Source organism: Xenopus tropicalis, chromosome 3, assembly GCF_000004195.4.
Source record: "Xenopus tropicalis strain Nigerian chromosome 3, UCB_Xtro_10.0, whole genome shotgun sequence".
NCBI classification, from domain to species: domain Eukaryota; kingdom Metazoa; phylum Chordata; class Amphibia; order Anura; family Pipidae; genus Xenopus; species Xenopus tropicalis.
Genome location: NC_030679.2, coordinates 129,463,640 through 129,490,543, shown reverse-complemented (window position 1 = coordinate 129,490,543; position 26,904 = coordinate 129,463,640). Strand labels below are relative to the sequence as shown.

The 26,904-nt window shown below is 41.7% G+C and overlaps 1 protein-coding gene across 1 annotated transcript; it reads right to left on the bottom strand.

Annotated features, from left to right (window-relative positions):
- Positions 1–93: 93 nt before the first annotated feature.
- Positions 94–21,985, bottom strand: xpo7 (exportin 7). Its single transcript, XM_002932697.5, has 28 exons — positions 21,880–21,985; positions 18,521–18,667; positions 17,079–17,172; positions 14,279–14,445; positions 13,544–13,609; positions 12,637–12,741; positions 11,022–11,187; positions 10,777–10,850; positions 10,559–10,678; positions 10,045–10,191; positions 9,688–9,860; positions 9,323–9,516; positions 8,938–9,043; positions 8,622–8,757; positions 8,146–8,219; positions 7,205–7,285; positions 6,013–6,076; positions 5,454–5,562; positions 5,261–5,367; positions 4,241–4,329; positions 3,882–3,989; positions 3,681–3,763; positions 3,304–3,518; positions 3,076–3,214; positions 2,452–2,612; positions 1,753–1,851; positions 1,522–1,649; positions 94–647 (listed from the first exon to the last, which is right to left on the bottom strand). Exons 1-28 carry the CDS (start codon positions 21,943–21,945, stop codon positions 554–556), a joined length of 3,312 nt encoding a protein of 1,103 aa, XP_002932743.2. The 5' UTR covers positions 21,946–21,985; the 3' UTR covers positions 94–553.
- Positions 21,986–26,904: the final 4,919 nt, after the last annotated feature.

The window sequence follows — 26,904 nt, the reverse complement described above, 5'->3', positions numbered from 1 at the left end:
GAACAAGGTGCTGGCAATAATCCCATCCTAGAAATCAGAAGAAAAAGGGACCTGTGATTGCCCACAGGCAAAATAAGCAGAGAGGGCTGCGTCCTCAGTAAAGAGGATTGTTTATTACAAAATGTCCTTGCAGAACCTTTCAACCCTTTCAGTGCAGTCTCTGCAGAGCATTACTCCATAACAGCACAATGCTCTGCCAGTCCTCCGTTCATCCACGCTGAAGGGAAAAGGGATGGGGGCTGTAAGGGGCGATTTACTGGTCACTCAGAATGAAACATACATACATATATATATATATTTGTAATTTTCAATAGGGAGTTCAGTCCTGGTGAACAAGTGTGTGTTTTTTCCCCTCTCATTCGCTCAATTACTCCTCGCAAGCCTCCATTTAAAAGGAGGGGCAGCAGGAGGTCCACTCGTCATTATATATATATTTTCCCCATCCGTAGAAAGAATTCAAAACGTTACCAAAAAAATGTGCAGGTTTTTATACAAGGGAGGGGAAGATGATTTTGGGAGAGGAGATGGTGGTCGGCGTTGGTGAATGGAGAGGTCAGCTCATCATCTCGTTACTGTTGGGGCCGCAGGATGAGTTTTTCATGGAGTCGTTCACTTCTCGTCGGAAGGCGGAGAGGTTCTGTGTAAACCTGTAGTGGATGAAGAACATGCAAGTGATGATGCCAGTTATACATATATGAGCCCATATGTAGCATCTGAGCCACAAGCTAAAAGGCACAGCGGATTTTGTAATGAAAATAATGATAGGTTGCAAGCGGGACAGTCTGAACATAACCCCAACTTACTATAGGTTGAAGGACATCAAACCGGGGACAACAGCTATCCAGATTTCCACATTCAGGCATTAGTGTCTTGGCACAATGATCAAAGTGGACATAATCTCACTACTAATGCATGGGTTAAAAGAATGGGTTGCGGATCAAAAATAAACTTTTGGTAGGATGTAGACTGATATTCTGAGACAATTTGTAATTGGTCTTCATTTTTTGTGTTTTTTTCATTATTTAACTTTTTGTTACCAGTTTGGAATTTCAGCAGCTATGTGGTTGCTAGGGTCCAACTGTAGCTCCACAGAAGGGAAAAAGTCAGAACAAGAAGGCAAATAAAAAACTATAAAAATTAATTGAAAAGTTGCTAGGAATAAGCCATTTTTTAACACACTAAAAGATAACTTGAAGGTGAACAACCCCTTTAATATAAATGTAATCTTTTGAGGAGCATTTTTGCAACTTATGTTTTATTTTTTTATGATATTAGCAGTTGTTACACTTTTACAAATGAAAGAAAGGGTAGTAAGAGTAACTCCTCCTGTTCTGCCCAAGCAGCTGGCCAACCAGAAGCTTCAATTACTGATAGATACCTTTCTGCTCGGTTCTATCACTGAAAGTAACAGGAGGGATGGACCTGAGCAGAAATGTCAGGAGAGGTTTCTGTGCTTAGTCAGAATGCAGAACACAGCGCCTCTACTCCCTTAGGCACACCTAGGAAACTGATAGAATTTACCTGTCTCTGTTCTTAGTGAGTAAGTTCCCCTCAATCCCCTCCATAAGGTTTTCGAAGCACAGGTGCATGGCTTGCTGCTTCTCGGGGGGCTGGCTGCTTACAATGCTACTCCGCAGGTCTGAGAAGTACTGACAAACGAACAAAGTTAGGGAGGCAACATGAGGCAGAATGAGAAATATAGGATGGAAGAAAGGTGGCAATACAGAGTGTTGAAGTGGAGTAAATTGGTACCTTCTCATTCAAGAGTATTAATCCCAGAAGAGGTCTGCTCATTGACCACTGATTCCGGCAGTCTTCAAATATGATGATATTTAGAACGGTGGAGAGCATCTGGGAGGGTGTGGAGGAAAATGGGAGAGACATGACATTCATTTAAGGCAGAATTAACTTTCATATTTATTAACAGATTCTGCATGTTACCACTAGGTGGAGCCAGCAGTGAACACTAAAAGCAACTGACTTACGAGCATAGGCCCAAAATTACATAAGGGTCACCTGTGATAGATCTCTGCTATTGCAGGCTAGTAGCTGCTCTAAAATGGCTTTCCACCGACAACAATAGGAGTTGCCGGTGGAAAGCCCTCCGCATTGCTTTTGCACGAAGTTTTTACCTGCAGGCAACTTTGCGTGACTTCAGCAAAAATGAAGCAATGCAAAGGGCTTTCCACTGGCAACTCCTGTTGTTCTCGTGGAAAGCCATTTTGGAGTGGTTAGTCGTCCTGTCTGTGGGTTCTTACCCTAAAGGTAGCTGCCGATAGCAACCAATCAGTAATCTGCACGGAACAGCCTACTACAATACAGACGATATAAAGTAAATATCTGTCTGGTTGCTACTGGCAACTATGTTTGTAAATCATTCCCCAAATGTTTAGCTAAATTTCATGGAAAGAGTACAGAGATCAGTGACCAGCCCGTGGGTGTGGGTGTTACCTGCTGGATCATCTCCGGGTGCTGCTGCATGATGTGCAGGAATCGCTCACTCTCCTGCGGTGGGGGGGCTCCCCTTTTCTTACCGCTACGAGACAGCTGCTTGAAGAGGTATGTGACAATGTGGTCCAGACAAGAGCAGCAGCCTGTGCACACCATGGTGTCTTTGGGAAGGGAACAACCAGTCAAAAAACGAATGAAGAAAAAGCAGCGGCAAATGGGAAGTGGACATAATGCTAACACACAAGACACAATAGGGGTTATGTAATAAAAGGCACTACGTTTCTGTAGGTGCAGTAACCCATAGCAACCAATCAGGCAGAATTTACTGGTCACTTGTTTAAAAGCAAACATCTTTTTGGTTGCTATGGGTTACTGCTACTGGGCAAAATTATTGGGTCTCATTTATAAACACTGGGCAAATGTGTGATCTAATTGTTCAGCCTGCAGCTGGTTAAAGAAAGGCAATCACTGGTTAGTTCCGATGGGTTACTGCCTGAGGGGAAATTTGCCCAGTATTTATAAATAAACCCCACTCCCTTTTATTACATATGGGGGTATGATACACAATATAGCACACTACACAATGTAGCATGTTACACAATATAATAAGTGTTGGTGACTTACCCAGAGCTGTGAGCCCCTCAGATATGGAGGACAAGATATACATAATAACATGTGGCTCCAGGCTGGCAATGAAAGACATGTGATCTTGAGTGAGCACTTCCAGAAGAGAGTAATAGGACTGACTCAGCTTGGGGTAATCCTGAAACCAGAGGAACCATACTTAGTAATACACATATGCATACATCCCTCCCCTTCCCACATATATACATAGACATAGAATGTATATACCAGCAGGTCACTGTGTGGCACGGACAGCAGCAATTTGACAAAGGTCTGCAAGGCATTGTCCAGAGCCTCATCCCCGTACAGACGGAAGACTCCAAAATTGACGTAGTTCCCACTAAGAGCAGCTTTCAGCACCGAGAAACAGATGGAGATGCCCTTCAGCTTTAGCACATACAACTGCTCCTTTGGAAGCTCTCCTAGGGTCAGGATCCTGTTACCTGGTTGAAAGAAAGATTGCCTCATGTATAGAGCAAAGGCTGTGGTGTGGGGAAGGGGGGCAGAGGCTACAGTAGAGAAACTACAAGGGTGCAGACTAATATCCTAAGAGAGGTGGTGGAACAGATGGAGACAGTAAGATCAATTGGCTTTGGTTTATGCACCATAAGTGGTGATCATTTTGCTGGTCTCTCGGAACAAAAGGATCCCGTTAGGAGACGAAACGTCAAACTGCAACCTCTGAGACCTGCAAGAGAGACAGCAAAGTAGAGGTTAATTATGAGGAAATAAACTGGAGCTAAAAAGGAAGGGTTCACTACAGAAAGAAGGATGGTGAAAGAAGAGTAAAACCCAGAGACACTGACCTGTTGTGTACCAGCTCAGCCATTAACTTGAGGATGGGAGTTGTACAAGCTGGGTCATGGAACCATAATTCTATAGCCCTCTGTAGGATTGGCATGTAAGCTGGGTATCTGAGCAACGCTAAGGTAGAATACAGAGGCAAATCTCTACTGACTATGGCAAGTAATGTAACAGTTATTCCTAAGCTTCTCTCCCTCTTAACATCTGGGAGACTGCCTATGGTGTTGGACCAAGGTCCCTATCTAGGTCTGTAACCTTCATGGTCTGTACTTCACTTGGCAATAAATATTATATCAAGCAGTAGCATTCAGTCATTTCTCTCCCACTCTCTCTGTCTATCTTTCCTCACATTTCAGGATACATCCAGTCAAACAGCATCATAAAGCTGCTCTTTGCATTGAATGCGAAGGCGATACCTCGTAGGTCTCTTACCAACCCAACCAGGCTCCTCTGCACAGAAAGAAAACATTTTATGTATCAAGCCAGTGGATAACATGCACAAATATTCTATATATACAAATTTGAAAATGTTTCAGTTTATAACACAGATGTCCCAGTGTGTATCCCATTTATACAATAGGGCTTTTCTCTGCTCTGTATCTCAGTTTATAGGGGGATCCCCAGTGTGTATCCCATTTATACAATAGGGCTTTTCTCTGCTCTGTATCTCAGTTTATAGGGGGATCCCCAGTGTATATCCCATTTATACAATAGGGCTTTTCTCTGCTCTGTATCTCAGTTTATAGGGGGATCCCCAGTGTATATTCCATTTATACAATAAGGCTTTTCTCTGCTCTGTATCTCAGTTTATAGAGGGATCCCCAGTGTATATTCCATTTATACAATAAGGCTTTTCTCTGCTCTGTATCTCAGTTTATAGGGGGATCCCCAGTGTATATCCCATTTATACAATAGGGCTTTTCTCTGCTCCGTATCTCAGTTTATAGGGGGATCCCCAGTGTATATTCCATTTATACAATAGGGCTTTTCTCTGCTCTGTATCTCAGTTTATAGGGGGATCCCCAGTGTATATCCCATTTATACAATAGGGCTTTTCTCTGCTCCGTATCTCAGTTTATAGGGGGATCCCCAGTGTATATCCCATTTATACAATAGGGCTTTTCTCTGCTCTGTATCTCAGTTTATAGGGGGATCCCCAGTGTATATCCCATTTATACAATAGGGCTTTTCTCTGCTCTGTATCTCAGTTTATAGGAGGGATCCCCAGTGTATATCCCATTAATACAATAGGGTTTTTCTCTGCTCTGCATCCCAGTTTATGAGATGGATTCCAGGTATATCCAGATTGCTGAATAACTTCATCTTCACAGTCTACTTATTTCCACTATTACATTCCTTCTTTAACATTCACATTTTTTACCTTGGCTTCTTGCTCATTAAAATTGTTGCTGTTGAACATCTGGGCAAGTGACTCAAAGGCAGCAGTGAGTGGCATCATAAACTGAGAAAACTGCTCTTCATCCTCACCTGAGCAGAGAGAGAAAGAGAAGGATGAGGGTATCTATGCTAAAAGCCCATGCCCTCTGTCCCTATTTGAACTAAGCAGGCAATACCTAGATCGACCATGAGAAGACGCCCTAGAGCAGTGTAGAAGGTTGTTCGGCAGCGCATGTCTGACAGGTTGGATTGACTGTTAATTCCCAGGAAGGAGAAGTGCTCGCTCTGCAACAAAGTCCATATTAGAGAACTGCATTTCATTGATGTTCTGGTGTTCAGGCTTCTGTATTACTTTGAGGCAAGCACCATATTTGTAAGAATTTGTTATGTACTGAACAAATTTGGGGTATCCTACTCCTCCCCACCAAAAGCTTTCCTATAGTCTGCCACAGAACTGCTGCTGGCATTTTAACCAGGCATGCTGGTGAAGGAAGATAAAAATTTGAAGGAGGAGTCAAAGAGATCAACTGATATTCATATATAATTAAACACTGCCATTGGAAAGTCATTAGTAGCCTCTGCAATGAAAATATCACCCTTATCCTTTGAGAAACATTATTTAAATATTCATGTCAGAGGCACAGTAAAACAAACATTGGCATGTCTCAGCAAGAAGAGTCTTCATTTCCTACACACAGTTATGGCACAAAAAAATAGCTGCATCCCCTTACTTACCGTATGGTTGTTTAACATGAACTGGACAGCGCTGAGCTTCACCAGCTTTCTGACACTGCTATAAGTGCAGGTAGTTAAGGACAAGCAAAATGGTACAAAAAAAGGACAGACAAGTCAGCCCCAACTGATATCATAACCTAAAAATTACTGCTAAACAGTATGGGATGAGGCATGCACAGAATAGGATAATGATCCCAGTTCATTCTTGAAGTCAACAAGTAAAATTTAAAAACTATGTGCACATTGGTGATTGGAATATAATGAGTAGTAAAATGCGGGCTGCCCCGATACTCACAATACCCTGACACCCTTTTCCTGCGTACTGCTGATGGGCTCCCCATCCCTCTACTATTATTGGTGTTGTGCCAAGCCACCCCCCTCAACAATAAAGGTTGGATTACTGCTAGTATAAAGGCCTGATGCCCACATTACCCACCTAATTTTTTTCTGCGTGCTGCAGATAGGCTATTATTGGTGTCCCCATAGAGGAAGGGTTAGTGCTGGTATAAAAAAACCAGATAAACACAATACCCCAATACCCACCCAATTTTTCTGTATGCTGCATATGGACTCCCTATCCCTCTGCCATTATTGGTGTTGTGCCAAGCCAGCCCCCTCTGATGTCACCATAGAAGGAGGGTTAGCATTGGTATAAATGCCCCTTCTCAACATAAGGCCAGGTTGGGCCAATGCTGAAAAATATCCAGGTTAGGACAGGATGGGTTTTAAATTGCGTGTGTGAATACAAACACTTTCTGCATACTCCAAAATGTGTTGTGTACACTGGTGTTAAGCCTAAACTTCATTGCTGGCATAAATACATAGATAGTAGGTATAACTGACAGCCATGAGCTTTTCAAACAATATGATTAAAACATGGCTGAAGGCCGTCCACAAGTATTGGTCATTTTGTTTCTACTAAGTGGCAGGGCTGTTGCACTACTTCCTGCAGAGAGAAACCCCGTGCACATTAAAGCTTAGGCCCTCGCTTGTTTTCCATTCATCTGGCGTAGTCTACATCTGCGTGTCATAAATAGGAGAAAGCAAGCAATACCAGGTGAACCGAGAAGGTAGGTGGAGGCAAACAGCTTAGAACAAACCTAATGACCAATACCTGTGTTGGTCTTTTAGATAACCATTCATTTCCCTCCAAACAACCCTATGTGGTTAGTAACCAATCAGCTCAGGATATCCTATTGATAAGTCATTCAGCAGCTGCAGCGTCTTGGATGTGATAGGCTCACAACGACCCCAGTACTTCAGATTAGTGATTCTGTGCAAGAAAAAACAGTGATTAGTTTTTTTTATTATAACAAATGCATGTGCCTGGCTAACAAGATACATAAACCTATTTCTTGATTATACAGGAGGAAACTAGCTTATAAACAATGTTTTTAAAAATAGAAAGTAAAAAAGTCAGGAGCTATTGCTACATCATTAATATCATCACGACAATGATACAGCTATAAAATAAAAAAAATACTAGCAAGGGACTGTCTGGTTATGGGTTAGGAAACAATGCCTGTTTGGTAAGGTTCTCCATTGTGGATCTCCCACGTTTGAGAGATGCTGCTTTCAAAAGTTAGTGCTTGTTAAAGCCAAGCAAACAGTCCACCATTTTTTTCAGGACCACTTGGCCACCGGGACTCGTCAGAGTCTATGGAGGATTCTTCAATTTGGCTTTTCTGTGCAACCAGAATGGCAGCTCCCACTCAGGAATTAACACCTATGCAGATGAATATGGTTCTCTCAGCAGATTAACCCCAAAATATATTTTATGGAAAATGCACAGAAGAATAAAGCAAGCGTGAACCCTAGCTGGTACATATATTGTACAGTGAAGTTTTTTTTCTTTTTGAATCATGCATCCTACTGGGTGGGTCATTTTATACAAAATAAATATCTAAATTGTGCCTAGAAGTGTGATGAGGTGTACATCATACTAACAAGACACAAAGAAATGTGCATGTAAGACAAGGTGCCATAGAGCAGAATAAAAATAGATGGCACAGACCCAGTAGCCAAGAGCAAAGATCCAGGAGGCAGAGCAAGGTGCTTTATGGAGGCAGGTAGAGGTTAGCAAACACAATAAGAATACACAATGCATTAGAAATGGCACTTTTGGAACCTTACATTTTTCCAATGAAGATACTCAGCACCATAGTCTCGTCATTAAGACCGAGGACATCAGAAAGGCGACGATAAAGCTGCAACCCAGGAAACAGAGGAAATGTCAGTTTATGAATTAGGGGATGCACGGCCTAAAATTTCCAGTAATGTAGCCTAAAGCTGGGCTTTCAGGTGTAGCTGGGAGGGCAAATATGCATTTTCCTCAAATCTAAGCACAACAGCCCAACCCTGCAACTGCTTCAGGCCCCACAGTTTGGGAACCGCTGGTTAAGGCTGACAGCAACTTAAATTTCTGCATTCCTTACAGATTTGAGCCTACCACTGGAAGCGCCGACAGTACATTTACCAGTGAAATATACATAAAGCAGTGGACAATGGAGACAAGTAGAAGGGGGTGAAACAGATGCCCATTTTCCCACTTATCCTATGTTAGTAAACCCTCAGAGCACAAAGTTCTGCCAACTTAAATCCAGTCTCACCTTGGAGGACTTTTGCACCTGGTCTCCGATATAGATTTTCCTAAATTGCTCAAAAAAGCTAAGCATGGACAGTTCCAGCTTTTCATTGCCAGCCTGTGCTAGGCGAGAGTCTGTGAGATTCATCAGCTGAAGGACTCTGTAAGGAAGACAATGTGATCTAAAAGGTTAATGTCACTGCTGCAAACAGGGCATAACCCTAACTAAACAATTCTAGCTCTCATGGGCTCCAGGTTGGGATATGCTCTCTGCAATGAGAAGGCCAAACCCAACAGCCCCTCCCATTTTACCATTCTTAAAAAAGATCTATAATTCTTACCGGCACACTAGCTCTCCATCCATAGCATCCTGCTCATCTGTGCTGGCAAAGGAGACTCGTCCACCAATTACAGCCCCAATAATGTAGACCAACCAAGTGAGGCGACCTGATGGGAAATGAAGGAAGGGATTAGACACCTACATATTTGTTGTGTGAAACGCAGAAGTGGGCTAAAAGTGCCCACTATAAGGCATATAGAGCATTTGTATATAAGTAATCTCTGCAGGTCCATTTACATTGAATCAGAATTCAGTTACATTCTACAGCCCATCTGATCATTGGTTATTAGTAGAACCAGATTTCTGATAGACAAGAAAGCTCACATTCATAAAAAAAATCAGTGATAGGGAAAATTAAACCCCAAACAACCATACAGTGCCCTCACCTTCCTGCACAGCGAGTTCCATGCTGGGGGCAGAGCCACTCTGAAGCAGTTCTTGATAGGTCTGTGCTGATTGGTCAAACAGCTGAACCAGCAGAGCACAGGTCTTGTCATACTCACAGCGCCCAATGGTTGAGAGCTGATCCAACTGCTGCTGCACTAGACCTGCATCCTCAAGAGGGTCTTCAAGGCCATCCCTGTACCAAGATAATTAATAGATATAATTGTTACTTGGCGTGCATAACAGATTTAGTCATAGGAAAGCAAATAAATTGTCACTGAAAAATGGAATGCTACAATATCCACATACGCACGTCTGACCACAATTCCATAAATAACAAAATGCTCTAAGGATTTGTAGTATTTACCTGAGGATTATATGCACGGATTCCAGTCGAGATGTCACATAGGCTTTCGTCACCTCCGGTGTGTAGGTCTCCAAAAGGTGTGGTTCTGTTGCTTTAACATAGGGAACGGATGCTGCAAGACGTTGCCACAAACTCAGGAGGTAATGAACAGAGTTGGGGGCAAATTCCCAGTGCTAAGAGGTGAGAAGCCAATAATTAGGGACAAATAATTATATACACAGCCAATGATACTCATAAGCATTTTTCCTGGACGTGTATGTAATCACCTGATCACTGTCCCCAACCTGAACTATTCCTGTTCAATGTGTCGCCATATTTGTTATATACCAATAGTGTGCTTTCTTATATTATTCATACCTGCAGGCTGGTAACAGTGAAGTTAGCTATGAGCCTGATGACTTCTGGATAGTTCTCCACCTTCACAAGCTCCCCCAGCTGGTAGTTACTCTTCAAGCGGGCTAAAAGCCGACAGAACTCGTGGTAATTATTGGGATCAGAAAGGCTCTGCAGGAAAAAAAGTGTACTTAACCGTTATGCAAGTCCAAAGAGGAAAAAAGGAAATCAGTACACAGTTTGCAGCCTCTTTATAATTTATTACTGAGCCCCAGAAGCTGTTTGAGTATTAGGAAATTGGTCACCCTTGCCTTGATCCTCACAGGCCTGCACTGGCAATCTGTATATTCTGGCAAATGCCAGAGGGGCTGCTCAAAGATGCCATAGACAGTTGCTATTTATTGGGCCTGTGGCGGGGATGGGGGGGAAGTATGAACATCTGTGTACTTGAAATGGCAAGGCCTATTTTGAATCCGGACCTGGATCCACACATGGGCAAACTGTTAGATCCAGACTGCTGCACCTCCCCTAAACTTACTTGAGGATTTTCCAATATCCTTTTCACTCCATCGACCAGATGAGAGAGGAACTTGGCTCTTTCTGCATTATTAAATAAGGAACGCCTTACAGAGGCAATTTGTACAAGACAGGACAGGACCTAGGGAAAGAAAAAATGGGCAAAATAGTCATTCAGGTCAGGTCCCACATGGTGGGGAGGATTTAAACAATTTGCTATTAATCTGAGTGAGCACTCACCAGTGGGGAGAAGTTGGGCGGAATGGAATGATACAGATCAAAGAAGAGCTGTAGTGTTGAGGAATCCAAGAATGCTGCAAAGACATAATCAGGTCACACATGCGTCATAAGAACAGATCACAGTGTCATACTGTTTGCTGGAGGGGACCTTTACTAACATTGGGGTTGACCTATTACTCTGCCTAAGTAGTCTTTGCTACTAAAATGCTAGCTTGATGGGGTTCTAAACAATATCATTAACAAACCTGAGCGCCAGCTTGTGGGGATCTGCACTGTACAGAGGTCATCAGAGGACTCATCTGTAGAAGTACCGATGAAGTCAAAGTTGAGACAGTTGTGAGTTAGTTTGAGAAGCTGCATGAGAAGATCATGTTGGGACCCATCTGAGAGGAGCAGAGACTTCCCTGAGGCCTGTAAGAGTCAAAAGTCAGTGAGTCTTAACACAAACACATTTAGGGAATCCAATGGACACAGGGAAGAAAAACACAGAAAATGAATCTATTTATGAATAATGAGTTAAACCAGGGAAACGTTTCCCACATCACACTATCAAGTGTTTCATTTTGTCTACCCTTCTGCCTTCAAGCGCAGGGAGTGTGGGACAATATCAAGCTGGGAATAAGGTTGGGTTACACTTGACTTTAATGTACAATTCTGTTTGCAGCAAACAGAAGCAAATTCTCCCATGCCTTGAAATCCCCATTCACCTTGAAATTAACTTTTAGTGTGATGTAGACATTGATATTCTGAGGCAATTTGCAACTGTTTTTAATTTTTTTGTAGTTTCTGAGTTATTTAGCTTTTTGTTTAGCAGCTCTCCAGCTTGGAATTTTAGCAGCTATCTGGTTGCTAGGGTCTTACCTACCTTAGTAACCAGGCAGTGGTGTGAATGAGAGACTGGAATATGAATAGAAAAGGGACTAAATAGAAAGCTAAGGAAAAAAAATAAAAATGTATCCTCACAGAGCAAGTTTTTTGGAGAACAGGGTCAGTGACCCCCATGCTAAAGCTGGAAAGGTGTAGACGAAGAAGGCAAATAATTAAAAACTATAACAAATAAATAAAAAACTAAAAGTAAACCACCCCTTTAAGGCTTCCACCTCCACAAGGTTAAGGGGAGGCAAATAAAAATAAATATGATTCACCAGTGCTTTATATGCATTAGTACAGTAGCATGCAGTACTATACAGACTAACTGCAACAGTACACAATCTGCTTATCTTCCGTTACATTGGCTAAAGGAGCCCAAACATGGGCTGATTCTAGCTGCCGATATCGGTCCCTTAGACCGATTCGGCAGCTAATCGGCCTGTGTATGGGCACTATCGACGGGCCTGCCCGACTGATATCTGCCCTGAAATCGGTCAGATATCGATCGGGCAGGTTAAAAAATCTAGTCGAACTGACTTTGCCTATACCCGTCGTTATAATTCGGTCTAATTAGTCTGGATTCTCCCGATATTGCCCACCCGTAGGTGGCAGACATCGGGAGAAGATTGCCAAGCGAGCGGATCTGAAGGAGTATGGCCACCTTAAGGGAGGTTCAGAGATATACAAACTAATAATACTACAGTAAAGAAGGGCTCTGAAGATAGTAAATGCTAACAGAGCAAATATACCATGCCCCCCCTGCTTTCTCCCAACAGTGATAGCATGGCCCCTTTCTGCTTGTGTACATGGGCAGATTTTAATAGTTTAGAGGATGAATAAAAAACAGGTGGGGGGGGGGGGGGAGGAGGGAATAGCTTGTAGCACCTTTATTAACAGAGCTCGACACACAGTAATATGATTTTTAAGAACAAATATATTGATGGAACACATTTCTATAGGTACAGTCCTTGGACCTAAAAGTCAACGCACCTGTTTGAGTAGGTTGCATGAAAGTGTGAAGATATCAAACAGTGCGGAGTCTCTGAAGGATGAGGCGATTTTGCGGTGCTTTGTCAGAGGATGCGTGGCATCTGCCTACAGGACCATACAAACACCCAGAATTGCATCACACATATTACACATTTACTCACATGCTGCAGATATCCTTGATTACAGGTCGTAAACCCTCAAGCTGTAACTGCAGCAAACTCCAGCAGCTAACAGGACTATCACTATTAATGTGGGATGAAACTGGTGAAAAGGGACGCTGACAGATTGGATAAATATATATTTTATTGAGAATGAATGCCATACAGAGTCCCTATTTCATTGACCACATTTCAGATGGTTAAAATGCAATATTTACAAAGACTGGCAATGTATTAAAATATATACATACTAGCTGAAACATAAATGTAAACCCTCCCTAATAGTAGGTTACAGTTTCGCTTAAATGACATGTAGAAGCATTCTGTGGCTGTTAAAATGGTTACGTACGTCACACATGTAATAAGGGCGGTTTGGAAAAAGCTCTTTAGTGTAACTTCAACCTATCCATACCCCAAAGAAGGCATATCTAACTAGAGGCTTCCCATTTTTAGGCGTTAGTACATCATTAAGAGAACACTGAAAATTATCTTAGATTGTAAACTCCACAGGAGCAGGGATTTACTTGAATGTTGTATAATCTCTGTAAATCACTGCCACAATTTGTCAGAACTTTATAAATAAAAGGACTAACACTATTCATAATACATATGACCCAATCTAATTCATGTAACAACCTAATCCTAGCTGGGCAGCAGACAAGAGACACGTACCAAGTTACATTAACATTGCTTTCCGTGTTCTCGTCTGTGTACATGGCTGCAGGATAACATGGGAAATCAGCACTCACCTGATTGATTTCATTTGTCAACTGCGATAAAATACTGACTCCAATAACACAATATTCCACACTGTCCTGGGAAAACAAAAAAAAAAAAAGAATTTATTTAAAAACATTATCAAAAATCAAACAGAAGCAAGTACACAATACATGCATGGAATTTCTAAATAGGGAAAGTATAAGGAGAGGGAAAGCCATAGATAAAAGGTGATATTTCTCAAGGGCCCTCCCTTCCCCCTCAGGAACTACACAGTGTTGCCAAACTCTTAAGCTGGCCATGCACGCATCGATATAATCGTACAAAACTACACGACGTGAGGCTCCGAATTATCATCCAGGTAATTTTCGTACCATGGTACTTGGTTGTTTAGTTCATTGGACAGGTTAGAAGTTTGGTCGAATAATAATAATAAAATCTGTGCACGTATTACGTATCTGAGAATATTCTTGGGGGACCTACAGTGCATTTCTAGTAAGTCACTTTTGTACGATTGGTGTCTGCCAACAATTTCATGTTCAAAACATCCCCCAATTTATTAGTTTTAGGACTATTTGTATCCTACAATTTCAATCTGAATGTTAGTTTTAGATTGTTGCGTAAAATGTAGGATCAATACCCAAACGTTTACTAGGAGCTCTATTAACTGATACATTTTGAAAAAAACATGTTTTCCTGTGACAGAATTAATTTAATGTTCATCTTCCGTTCTGATATAATGGCAATAACGGTCATTGACTTCTAACCTGCAGGAAACGTGTCACGTCTCCAATGACATTCCGGAACACATATTCATCCTTCTGACTGTCAAACCAGCCTAATTTGGTGATCCGAGCATATAGCTGAATCAGAGCCTGTGTCACGAAGGAGGCAAGCTTAGGCCGGGTGGCCAGATACGTCAGCACATAATTCCCTGAAAAAGGAAAGAAAAAAAAAGAAGAAAAATTAAACCAAACCAAAGCAGCCTCTATGTATCTATATCTTAAAGGGGTTGTTTGCCTTTACATAAACATTTAGTTTAATGTAGAGAGCGCTATTCTGAGTCAATCTGCAATTGGGCTTCATTGGTTTTTTTTTATTTGTAGTTTTTGAATTATTAAGCTTTTTGTTCAGCAGCTCCCCAGTTTGAAAATTCAGCTGCTATTTGGTTGCTTGGGTTTGATTTAACCTAGCAACCAGGAAGTGATTTGAAAGTGAAAATGTAAGACCATTCTATAACATAATAAAAGTTAACCTGACATTAAAATTGAAGCAGAGCTGCATGTCTGCCACCTAGTGGATGAATTGCCCCTTCCAATGGGATGGAAATGAAACTTAAAAGTGATGTTAGATGACAGTTATTATATCCACTTATGTCTTAGTGAATTTTTCATTAGCATGTTGACAGTTAATGGGACATTAATTATGTATATTAAAACCAGTAAGTGTTTTATGTTGTGTCTTGCTTAGTACACAAAGGGTAATCTTGTGAGAATTACGACGCATGCTTTTATCAAAACCTGCTGCTCAGTTAAACTGAGGGGATCAATTCCACTGTGATCATTTTATGATTTTACCAGCAGGAGAGCCTATGGAATAAGATACCTTAGTATCTGGGCAGAGGAAATGGGCCTCAGCTCCCAAAGCCACTGCAAATATGTAGATAATGAGGATCTCTGCACAGAATCTATGCCCATACACGATACTATGCATTAAGTGAAGTTCAAATGACATTAATAATTACAGCACTGGAATTTAAGCAACCCATCATTAGTATGGTGTAATGGAGTAACAAAAAATTTTTCATGCTGTGAGGGAGCCACCCGCAGGGACCCAAACTAATCAATAGAGTCTAAATGCAGGATTTGGGGTGAATGCTTATTTGCTTTCCTAGATATTTCCATAGAGAGCCCAGTATGATGGACAATTAAGTTGATATGTTAAGTGTATTCTCCAGAGGCCTTTTTTTAAGCCAGCAGAGAAGTACCCAATTGTGTTATACACATATACATTCATTACAATTGTTCAAGGTGTTTTTAAGTTATGTTTTGTATATGTAATTACAATTGATAACAGTGTTTGTCTGTCTCTTTCTATTCTCTGCCCTGGTGGCCCTGACTTTTGAAACAATGTGGCACAAGGCAGCCGAGTGACAGATCTGTCTTTGCCAAAATATTTCAGCCAGCACAAGTAAAGTGCAAGCAGGGCTTAGCCCCTGCGCGTTTATTCAAAAAGCAACGTTTCGGGGGCGTACCCCTTCGCCAGGCTAAGCCCTGCTTGCACTTTACTTGTTGTGCTGGCTGAAATATTTTGACCGGACTGTGTGGAGAGTGCCGACTCTAGGCTGTGCACCAAGTAGTAATTCTCTGGAGGAGGTAAGGGTGTGCTGGTGTAAAAAATTCTTTCCAATTGTAGATCTGTCTTTGCAACATTATTTAAAAAGTAATAACCAGTAGTTAAAGGGGTTGTTCACTTTTGAATAAACTGTTTGTATGATGTAGAAGAGTAATATTCTAATACGATTTGAAAATGGTCTTAATTTTTTATTACTTTTATTATTTTTTGCAGTCTTTGAATTATTTAGCTTTATGTTCAGCCACTCTCCAGTGTGGAATTTTAGCAGTTTTCTGGTTACTTTGGGTCCAAATGACCCTAGTAATGAGGTAGCCTCTCAGAACAACTGTTTTATGGGCTCCTGGTGTAAGTGATCCCCATTTGAAAGGGTCAGAAGAAGAAGGTTGTAAATAATTATAAAACTATAGTAAGACCAATTAAAATGTTTCTAAGAATAGGCCATTCTATAACATACTAAACCAGGGGTCCTCAAACTTTTTAGGGGTCCAGTTCACGGTCCCTCAGACTGCTGGGGGGCCGGACTATAGCTAGTCCTCAAACTATGGGCCCTCCCCCCCCCCCCGCTGAGTCCTCACCCCTGGCTACTTACTGTCTGCCTCAGCGTGGTCCTCGGCCCCAGGGTGTCATGTCACACAGGCCAACGTTAATGATGATGGACAGGTAGTAGCCAGGTGTGAGGACACAGCAGGGGCCGGGTAAATGACCTTGGCCCGCAAGCCATAGTTTGAGGACTCCCGTACTAAACGTTAACTTGAAGGTGAACAACCCCTTTAAGCAAATGCAGCTTTCAATAGCAAATACATTTACAAATAACTATAAGCGCTGAAAATCTGTAATGAATGGATACTGGAGAAGAGGCTTAGAATAACAATTTCTTTTATTAGGCAACCATTTATTTTTTGGGGTTTGCAGTAGCATCCTTTACAGGTTATTTGGATTCAGAGAGTCTACAGGCACTCAAGATGAGGAAAAGGGGGGAAAATGCCACCTTGCAGACAATAAAATAGGAAAATAAGGGGGTCCACATAGACATAATTATCTATAGACGGAACCAGTATCAATAACCTGTTAAGGAACTCTTTTAGAACTATTAGACTAATGTAATAATGTACAGGCAAAAGCATTTAAATTTCATCTGTTTCAGTCCCTGCCCCCCAGTGATATGGAAACTGAATCTTAGAAAGAAACACATGACAAGCTGCTGATACTCACGGATGTCAATCCTTTGCTCCAGAGGGAGGGGGTTAGTGCTTCGTGACACCAATTTGGTGAGGCAGGTGGCGGCCAGTAACTGAGAGTATGAGGACTGAGAAAAGAAGCAAAAAAAAAAAAAATAAGTATTTGTATGTGAAAAATATTACTAACCCATAGATCATTATATGAGCTTTGACAACTGTTTCCACACTTTACACCACTATAGTACAGTTATATGCATGTTCTCCATTAAATCCACTTTCTTGTAACTTTTAGTATGATGTAAAGACTGCTATTCTGAGATAATATGCAATGGTCTTCACTTTTTATTATTTGTGGTTTTTGGTCCAAATCACCCTACCAACCAGACAGTGGTTTGAATGAGAAACTGGAAAAAAAATAGGAGAGGGTCTCAATACAAAGATAACTAATACAAAATCAGAATAAAATCAAAGCTTTAAAGAGTAATTGTTTTTTGGCTGCTGCGGTCAGAAAGCTGGTCAGAAGTGGAAGGCAACTAACTCAAAAACTATTAAAAGTTGCCAGGAATTCTATAACATACGTTAAGTTACCTTATAGGTGAACTGCCCCTTTAAGGTTTTCAGACAATTTGGGCCTTACAAATGTTGCGCAATGTGGCCATACACTGGGATGGCCAAGCAGCACATTTCAGCCTTTAAGTCAATTGTTTTGTTAAAAACAGTTTGCAGTGAGACAAAGCTGACTACACCTTGTCCGGGTTTGAACTCGTTAGGTGCCTCCATTTACTTGTGCACTGTTATGCATCTCTGTGCAGGAAGCCCACCAATAGGTTGAAATACCTTTCAAGGAGGCACCCATATGTTACACACATACATTAAATCAGTGATCCCCAACCAGTGACTTGTGAGCAACATGTTGCTCCCCAACCCCTTGGATGTTGCTCCCAGTGGCCTCAAAGCAGGGGCTTATTTTTGAATTTCTGGCTTGGAGGCAAGTTTTGGTTGCATAAAAACCAGTTGTACTGCCAAATAGGGCCTTCTGTGGGCTGTCAGTCCATATAGGGGCTATCAAATAGCCAATCACGGCTATGAAATAGCCAATCCTTATTTGGAAACCTCATGAACATTTTCACACTTGTGTTGCTCCCCAAATATTTTTTTTTATTAGAGTGTGGCTCACAGGTAAAGAAGTTTGGGGATTCCTGCATTAAACAATTACACAGGAATGCTAAATTGAGATTCTGACCAACTTGCTAGCAATGTAGCACCCACAATAGCCCCACTTGCTATTGGAGAGATAGTTAGTGCAAGCAGCAGCTTGGCGGGACATAACCGCACAGTTCCACACGTGCACATATACGCCCTCTTGCCTTCCTATCCTGCCCTGTGTAACCTACATTTACCTTTCCCTATCTTACATGAATTATTACAAACTGTAACCCCCACTCCAAGGAAAAGCCCCAGTTGCCCCATACGTACACTTCCCCTCTCAAGCAACAGTTGGCATTTGCTTAGACACTCCGGGCTGTTAGTGAACTCCACAAGCGCCTTCTCAGCCTGCAGCCGGGTGCTGGTATCTGTAGTCTCATACAGCTGCTTGCACAGGATCTCTAGCTGAGCTAGACTCTACAAATAAAAACAGAAAGGATTACATTTAGTCAGAAAATCCACCATTTTAATTCCTCAAGCCAAAATAACATGTTTGTGGGAAAGAGAAACTGCCATCAGAAGCACATGATCCAATGAAAGCAGAGTCAGACCTACTCATGACAGTCACATGGTGAAAATGGAAGCAAACTTGCCTAATGCCAATACTAACACTCTACTGTGTGTTTATATCTCTGCTAGTTAGTTTCTTCCCAAGCAAAATGTTTGATATTTACTCAAAACACAACAATGATAACACATAATCTGAACTATGTTATTGTCTGGTCAGGTCACAGAAAAACAACCACTTTACTCCTGTTTCATGATAGAGCCTGGGCCTGTTTATTATATGCTGCATAAACTATATACAGGTATTCAATCTGATATCCAGAAAGCTAGGGACCTGGGGTTTTCCAGATAAGGGATCTTACCGTAATTTGGATCGCTATACATTAAGTGTACTACAAAATAACTGAAACATTAAATAAACCCAATAGGATTGTTTTGCCTGATTATATCTTAGTTGGGAACCAGTACAAGGTACGGTTTTAATATTACAGAGAAAAACAAAATCATTTTTGAAAATAAGAATTATTTGCTTATAATGGAGTCTATGAGAAATGGGCTTCCCATAATTTCTGGATAACAGGTTTCCAGATAACAGATCCCATATCGGTCATGCATGCTGATAAAATCTCTTCATTTTTACTTGGCACAGGAAGTATCATGGTACTTGTATTATTAAATACAGACACAAGGCTTTCTAATAGATAAATCTACAATAAGGAAGTGAGCATTTATAGAATGTAATGCCTATTTATAAATAGGGTATGTTGCCTTTAAACCTTTAAATACCATGGATCATAGAATCCAAGGCACAGGCTGTTAAGGACCATAGTGCCAGTGCCAAGTTTCCAGCTGGCTCTTTGAGCTATGTCATGCCAATGTTTAAGCAGAAACACATGGTGGGGCTGATCAAAGATCCTCTGGAACCAAAATGGTTAAAGAGACCTTACAATCAAATGAACATAAATCAAGCATAGGAGTCTTAGGGCTAACAGTGCTCTTTTCAATTCCTGGACAATAATTGTCTGTTGAGCTTGCACAGGGAAATGTGATTCAATGGTCATGACTCCAGCTGTTCTGCTACAGCTCCTACCAGCTACCCATTCCAGAGTTTGGTGGCCACAGGTTGCTGGGAGTTGCAGTGACCCTATGACAGCTTGGGGTCCCTCCATGTAAACATACACCAAACACGTCACTGGAAAGGGTAGTGAGAAAGAGAGCTGGGAAACACAGTGGATGTAGTGCAGCTTTTTGATAAGCAGGGGGTACGCAGGGCAGCGATCTGCTAAACAGAGATAAGTGGGAAAATGCTGTGACAGAGTGACACAGCGTTAAACAATACCCTCCTACCCTGTCCAATCAGCTACTGCGATGCTGCAAATTCACCCTCACATACACACACTAGCTGCAAATACCCAGAGCATCCCCTGAAATCCCATTCTTCCCTGACCAGTGCTCAATATTGGTCAGGGAATTCTGCCACTACTTTTCCTTTTTAGGACTGTTGAACCCCTAACCAACCCCTTGTTAGTAACACCTTGGTGACCAATTGAAGGACAGAGTTACTCACAATAATTATAACTTGCTAATTATCACAGTGACCAAGGGACAAGTGTTTTGCTTCCTGGGCAGACCCCTCCCCCCTCAACTCGTGCTAGTTGTGTTTATTTTTGGTATTATAAAAGTTTAGACTATTCCCCATTTAATAGCTTCGTTGGAAACTAAGCTAGCATTATCTGTGCCTGACGATCATAGTCTGTTCCTACCCAACGTGCTTACGCTGCACTAAAATTCTTGCTATGTCAGAGCCAACTCTCATGCAATATTATCCGCACCAACAGGGGAGCTAAGCAACCCCTAAAATGCTGCAGTTACCCACAATGCCACTGTGACATAGTAAATCCCACGCTGCCTAGGGAGAAACCTGATGTAATTGCATAAGATATTATATAAATAGGATAGAGCAAACACAATTTAGTTAGTATTCAGGGTGAGTAATAATTAACTAAATGTGTAAACACTTAAAAATAATAAAGAACAGTACCTCTGGGGATCTATACCTCCCAGCATCCTTAGCTAGATGTCAATTGAACTAAGGGGAAAAAAAAGCCCCTCTTTACCGGGGACCCTAAATTATGGCTTCATATTGCTTTTATCCACCCTATGGATGCCACATGGTATAAAGAACGCTTACACTAACGTGAGCACGCAATGAGCCCTGCAGACTGCACTCGAATTTTAGACTCATTTCTAGCACCTACTGCTGGCTTTCTAATTATTATTCTCAAATAAGCCACATGTATTGGTTTATTAATAACGATGAATTAATAATGATAATAATGAATGCAGTTTGTTGAAGGGAGACTTGTCACTGGATGAAAAGGGACATGGCTGTAACTTTAAACATACATTATGCACTGGGGATGTTAAACTGGAAGCCATTCAGCTGTTGCTAATTTACACCCACTGCCACTCAGCCCCCAGCAGTCTCTGTCTGTCAGAGGATGCTGGGAGTTGTGGTTCCATGACAGCTGCAGGTGTATAGGCATGACATGCCAGGTTGGCAGATGAGGTGCCCAGGTGACTGTAATGGCTCAGGGCTACAATAGTGATGGCGCTGTAGGAATGAAGGCAGGCTGCAGCAGTAGGAGACAGGAGGGATCCCCCCCAACCCCCAAGGCTGCCCCTGACAGAATGACATTTGGCTCAGCTCCCCCCTGTGTGTTGGTATAGCCCAAGCACAGGCTGCCCCTGACAGAATGACATTTGGCTCAGCTCCCCCCTGTGTGTTGGTATAGCCCAAGCACAGGCTGCCCATAACCAGCATGGAGCGAATGGAAGGCGCGATGTACACGAATACAGTTCCCTGCTTGGCAGACATGTCTGCATACTATCGCTGCGTGTGACTGCCGACAACACAAACCCCTCTCCTTCTGTTTACATCCACTGCACATCCAGCAGGCCTCAGGCTCCTGTCACTTATTGCCTGTATTGTTTCCCTCTGGAGACCCGCACACGCTGTCTACCTACAGCACCGTAAATAGAGGACGCGGCGACACAGTTCACCCCACCCAGCCACCGATATTTATGTCTATTTTAAGCCTTAACCATAAGGTCCCCCTCACCTGCACAGGATCCGCCATCTTGCTCCATTCATGCTCCTCTGTCCCCCCGAGAAACGGACTGCGCATGCGCACACCTCTTGCCGTAACTACTACGCATTCTCAAACAGGGATCCCCGCAACCATAGACAACAGAGGAGGGGCAGAGGGCGGCCATAGTGATTAGGCTTTGGAGGTTTTTGGCGGCCATCTTGGTGAAGACAGGAAGTCGGTGACGGCCGCTTGGAACGGAAAGTAAATACAGCACGCCATCTTCGGGAAGTGGAGTCCTATTGATGGGGAGGGTCGGAAGGTGTACAGAAGTCACCTGATAGGGTGCTCCCGCCATGTTGGATGAGGCAAAAACAGCAACAGCTACCAGTGTTATTTTGGAGCTGGCGTTTTAGCGTGCAATGAATTACCGATGTAGATATAGCCTTTTGCTGCGTTTTAAATAGGAATAGGCTTGCCTTCTGGTGCTTCCCCACACTCCTACTACTAGAGAGCCGCTCATAAATGCTTAATTTTAGCATTTGGCTTAAGCACCGAAAAGTGCATTTGAGTTCATTTGATAAAAAGGAGATATAAATCCTTCAGGTTTAATGCTTGTTGGTGGCAGTGGCTTGAAAACCTACCCTGCTAGATTGACAGGTGGCTAAAGCAATCATGGTACAGGACTCATGAGGGGCCATACGTTTGAGCTGGCCATACACATACCAATAAAATCATACAAAACCTAGTTTCATACGTTTTTCAGACCGTGTGTGGGCTCCGTGTTCTCGTTACGATAATCTTCGTACCATGGCGATTGGTCGTTTAGTAAATAGGACAGGTTAGAAAATTTTTGTCGGATAGTGTTACAATCTGCACATGTATTGTGTATCCGATGATATCCTTGGGGGACCTACAATGGAAATCTGCTAACTGTTTCATGTATCCTACAATTTCAGTCTGAATGTTAATTTCAGATTGTTGCATTTAAAGTACAGCCTATATCTGAACGTTCGTCTGAAGAAGACTAAAATCTGAACATGTATGGCCGCCTTTATATGGCCACCTTTCCAGTGTTCTTTTTGTTTGCACAGCACCCAGTGATCCCCAACCAGTGGCTCAGGAACAACATGTTGCTCCCCAACCCATTGGCTGTTGCTCCCAGTGGCCTCAAAACTGGGGCTTATTTTTGAATTCCTGGCTTTTGGGCAAGTTTTGGTTGCATAAAAACCAGTTGTACTGCCAAACAGAATCTCCTGTAGGTTGCCAGTCCACATAGGAGCTACCAAATAACCAATTCTAGCCCTTTTTTGGTATCCTCATGAACATTTTTCATGCTTGTGTTGCTCCCAAATTCTTTTTACATTTGAGTGTGGCTCAGGGGTAAAAAAGGTTGGGGATCCTTACTCTAACCCATTTATTCAATTTTTCTGTCAGCCATCTCACTTGGGCCACATCAACCATAAGTCAGTCCGCATCAGTCTTGACCCATGCATGTCAATTCGCACGTAAGTTTACACTTAAGCGTACACACTTCGATGTGCACCCCTCTACGTGCTTGCCCCTCAACAAAACTGCTTATCCTTGACACGTGCATAGCATGTAAAGATGCCAAGACCCTCATTTTGCTATGAGGTGATCACTTTTCCTGACTGACGCAGATCATTACTTCCTTCTGATTTACTGGGTTGACTTCGGCTTGTTCTTCGACTACTCTCCTGATTGCTCTTCCTAGCTGACCTTCAGATACTCTTCTCTTCCTCTCCAGTATGCTTTAAACCCAGCCTGTTTTACAGATTTGGTTTTTACCTCACAATCCAGAACTTTCCTTTCCTGACACCTCTGCCAGTACTCATGTTTGAGTAGTCAGTGAGAGACATAGCTGTTATATCACCGACTTGAAGTCTGCACCTTTGGGGAGTTGAGCACCCGCCCTCTGGACTGGAATATATTCCTCCCAATTAAAACATACATTCATTACCCCCAGTTATGAAAAAAAAACACCTGTTTTTGAACCCTCCAGTCTTGACAACGTCCAATCCATATCTGTGCTTCCCTTTAGCTTGAAACTATTTAAGAATTTAGTATACAACCAAATGACCTGCTTTCTACAATCTGGTTCTCGGCACCACTTACAGTATATTGTTCTAACATTGTTCATCAACTTTAATTTGACCTAAATTCGGAAAAGCACAATTTCTCCATACTAATACAGGTCTTTGTCCTCTCCTCCTTGAGTCTCTTCAGTCAACATTTGGTTCCCCAAACCTGGAACAATTTAGGGCATGCCCTCAGTTTGCCCTGACAAGCCTTAACCCACTCAAATTGCCACCCATTATTCAGAATGGTCATCCATCTTATCTCTTTTTCAGAGATAAAAAGAGACCAAAGAAAAGATGGGGGTTGTAGTGCATTTTTCATCAAATAAGGGCGCTAGTTCGGGGCTCTTCTTTTTCAGATGCTCCAGTTTTCCTTATTTCTCATTTTTATCTCTATCTTTGAACAGGTTTTCAGTAGGAATTAGATCTTATTTCTGGCCACTTCAGAACAGTCTTGCATTTTGTCTTTACTACTCCTGGGTGCTTTTGGGCTTGCTGCAGGTTATTGTTTTTCTGAAAGACCCAAGATCTGCGATGGAGACCTAGCTTTCTGACACTGTATTGCGTATTGCATTTCTAAATACCTTGGTAATCCGAGTTTGTGATGCCAAGCACAGATTCAAGGCACCCAGTTCCAGGGGCAGAAAAACACTGGCAACACTTCAGTGAACCTCTTCTATGTTTAAATGTAGGGATGGTTCTTTTCGTGTTTTTGCTTTATTTTTTTGTAAACATGTTGTACTTTACCAGCCATCTCTAATACAATGTTATCTGTCCACAGGCCAGAAGAGTTTTGGCTTGTTTGAATGTACTGTGGTAAGCTCCAGTTGTCCATTATTATGTTTCTCTTTCAGCAGTTGGGTCTTCTTGGGTCTCCTACTAGAGAGCCCCCTTTTCTCACAACTAACTCGTTAACTTGAGTTAGTTGTGAATGGAAAGTGTTGCACATAGTGTTTGAAGGCCAGATTTAATCTGTCTAGCAGTTGATTGAGGATCTTTCGCCACAATTCAACAGTTGTTCTCTGCAATCGTTGATTGGCTACCATGCAAAGGGCCTCATACTTTTTGATTACATTGGTGATGGACTTGTAGCTTTAATAATATCCATTCTTTTTTACAATTTTCTGCTTTACCTTCTTGGACAGTTCTTTGGGTTTCTGTTTTTCTCATATAATATTCATTCTTTTTTACAATTTTCTGCTTTACCTGTTTGGACAGTTCTTTGGGTTTCTGTTTTTCTCATATCCAGTGTGGTGCACACAGACAATTCAAACTAGTTTAACCCATGCTTCTTCCATGGCAGACACCTGCAACTCATGACAGGTGAGTTTACTTACAAATGAAAGGAGAATCCACCTGCTTGAAACACTAGGGAGCTGGGGTATGTCAAAGGCTTTCAGTCTCTTTTAATGGGTAGGATCATCTTTTAGTATCATGCAGAGACTGATATTCTGAGACAATTTGCAACAAAGTTTTTTAACATTATTTTGTGTTTTTTTATATTATTTGCAGCAGTATTATGATTCTCGCTAAGCCAATATTGTAAAATATTTTTTATAATTTTTGTCTTTCTATTAGGCTCTATCCTATCGATCTTCCCACCGGCCATTTAAACCAATGTCTTGCTGATAAGGCAAGGGGTACCCTAGTAACCACATAGCTGTTTACATTCCAAAATGGAAGACAGCAGAACAAAAAGGTAAAAAACTGCCTTAGAATATCATTGTCTGATTGCATGATGTACCACTGAATGTGAACATCATGTACGAACAGCGTAGTTGCCAGGGCAAGGTGCAGGAAATACAAAACTGAATGCTGATTCTTAATGCAGAAAGTTAACTGTATGCTGATATGATGCAACAGCTTTTGTTCAGTTACACTTAACACCACTCAGCCTCGCTATCTCTGCCTGTTTCTGTGGTCTCACAGTAATCTATTTCTGAATTTTTTCTTCCTCTTGTCTATTTATATCCTGCCTGCTTTTCTATATGTGTGACACAAACTGGAGCACAAGCAGAAAATGCGGAAGCCGACAGCTCGATCTCTCTCCGCTAACCACGTCATGTTTTATAGAAGTAAACTGGGCAGAAAACAAGCCTTCTGTATATTTTATATGCTCACATGTAAAAAAAACTATTTATATAAGTGCTGTGTATGCTCTGTAAGTGACTTTTTGCATTTCTCTGAACATTACGTAATATGGATAAGGGTTGCGTTCTGATTTTTGAAGGAGAACTAAATTCAAAAAAATATTGGGTGCCTTTTACCATGGTCCATGCTCTTCTTCTTTAAAAACAAACTGGGCTCAGCGGGAAAGAAATTTGCGCAAAAGTCCCTTCTGAAATAACCCACATGTTGTATGGGGTTCTTAGGTTTTTCAATTTCTATCCTGTCCATTATAAAATAATTTATTTAAAGCCAAAATTCTGTTTCTTAATGTGTAATTGTTAAAGGGTCAATAACACCTGGAAATGTAAAACGTCCCTTTTGCACTTTGAAGAATTCGCCATAATTTCTAGAAGGCATACTATATTTAAGGATCCATACACGTGGAGCTGTTGACTTTGTGGGTTATACATGCCCAGGTTTGGTTGGGCATTTTGGCCAATATCGATCTTATTTTATGATCAACTGGATATCTGAGGCACTTCGGGGGAATCCGTTTAGACAGACCATCCTTTATGCATTAGATGTGGAAGTGAGAGTATTCACATCCCCAAAATGCTTCTTCTTGGATCTAGAAGGATGACTAAACTGCATCTGGCATTTGAATAGTAAGATAGGGTGGCCTGCGAATCCGTAGACAATAGGTAAAATCTGACAATTTCCAAAGACAGACTTTTCAAATTCTCTCTATTTCTTGAAGTCATGGCCAAGTACGGAGTCAGGCATTCTCTGCCTTCAGTCCTCTTTAGGTGTCTGTTAAGTCTTTTATGCACATTGTATATATGGCTCTGGC

Coding starts and splice junctions, on each gene's coding strand:
- xpo7 (XM_002932697.5), bottom strand. CDS start 21,945: ATGCGCAGTCCGTTTCTCGGGGGGACAGAGGAGCATGAATGGAGCAAG. Junction 17,173..18,520: donor TGTTGCTTGAGAGGGGAAGT/GTACGTATGGGG, acceptor TTCTTTTCTCAG/TCCTCATACTCTCAGTTACT. Junction 9,044..9,322: donor GGAACTCGCTGTGCAGGAAG/GTGAGGGCACTG, acceptor ATTTCCCATCAG/GTCGCCTCACTTGGTTGGTC.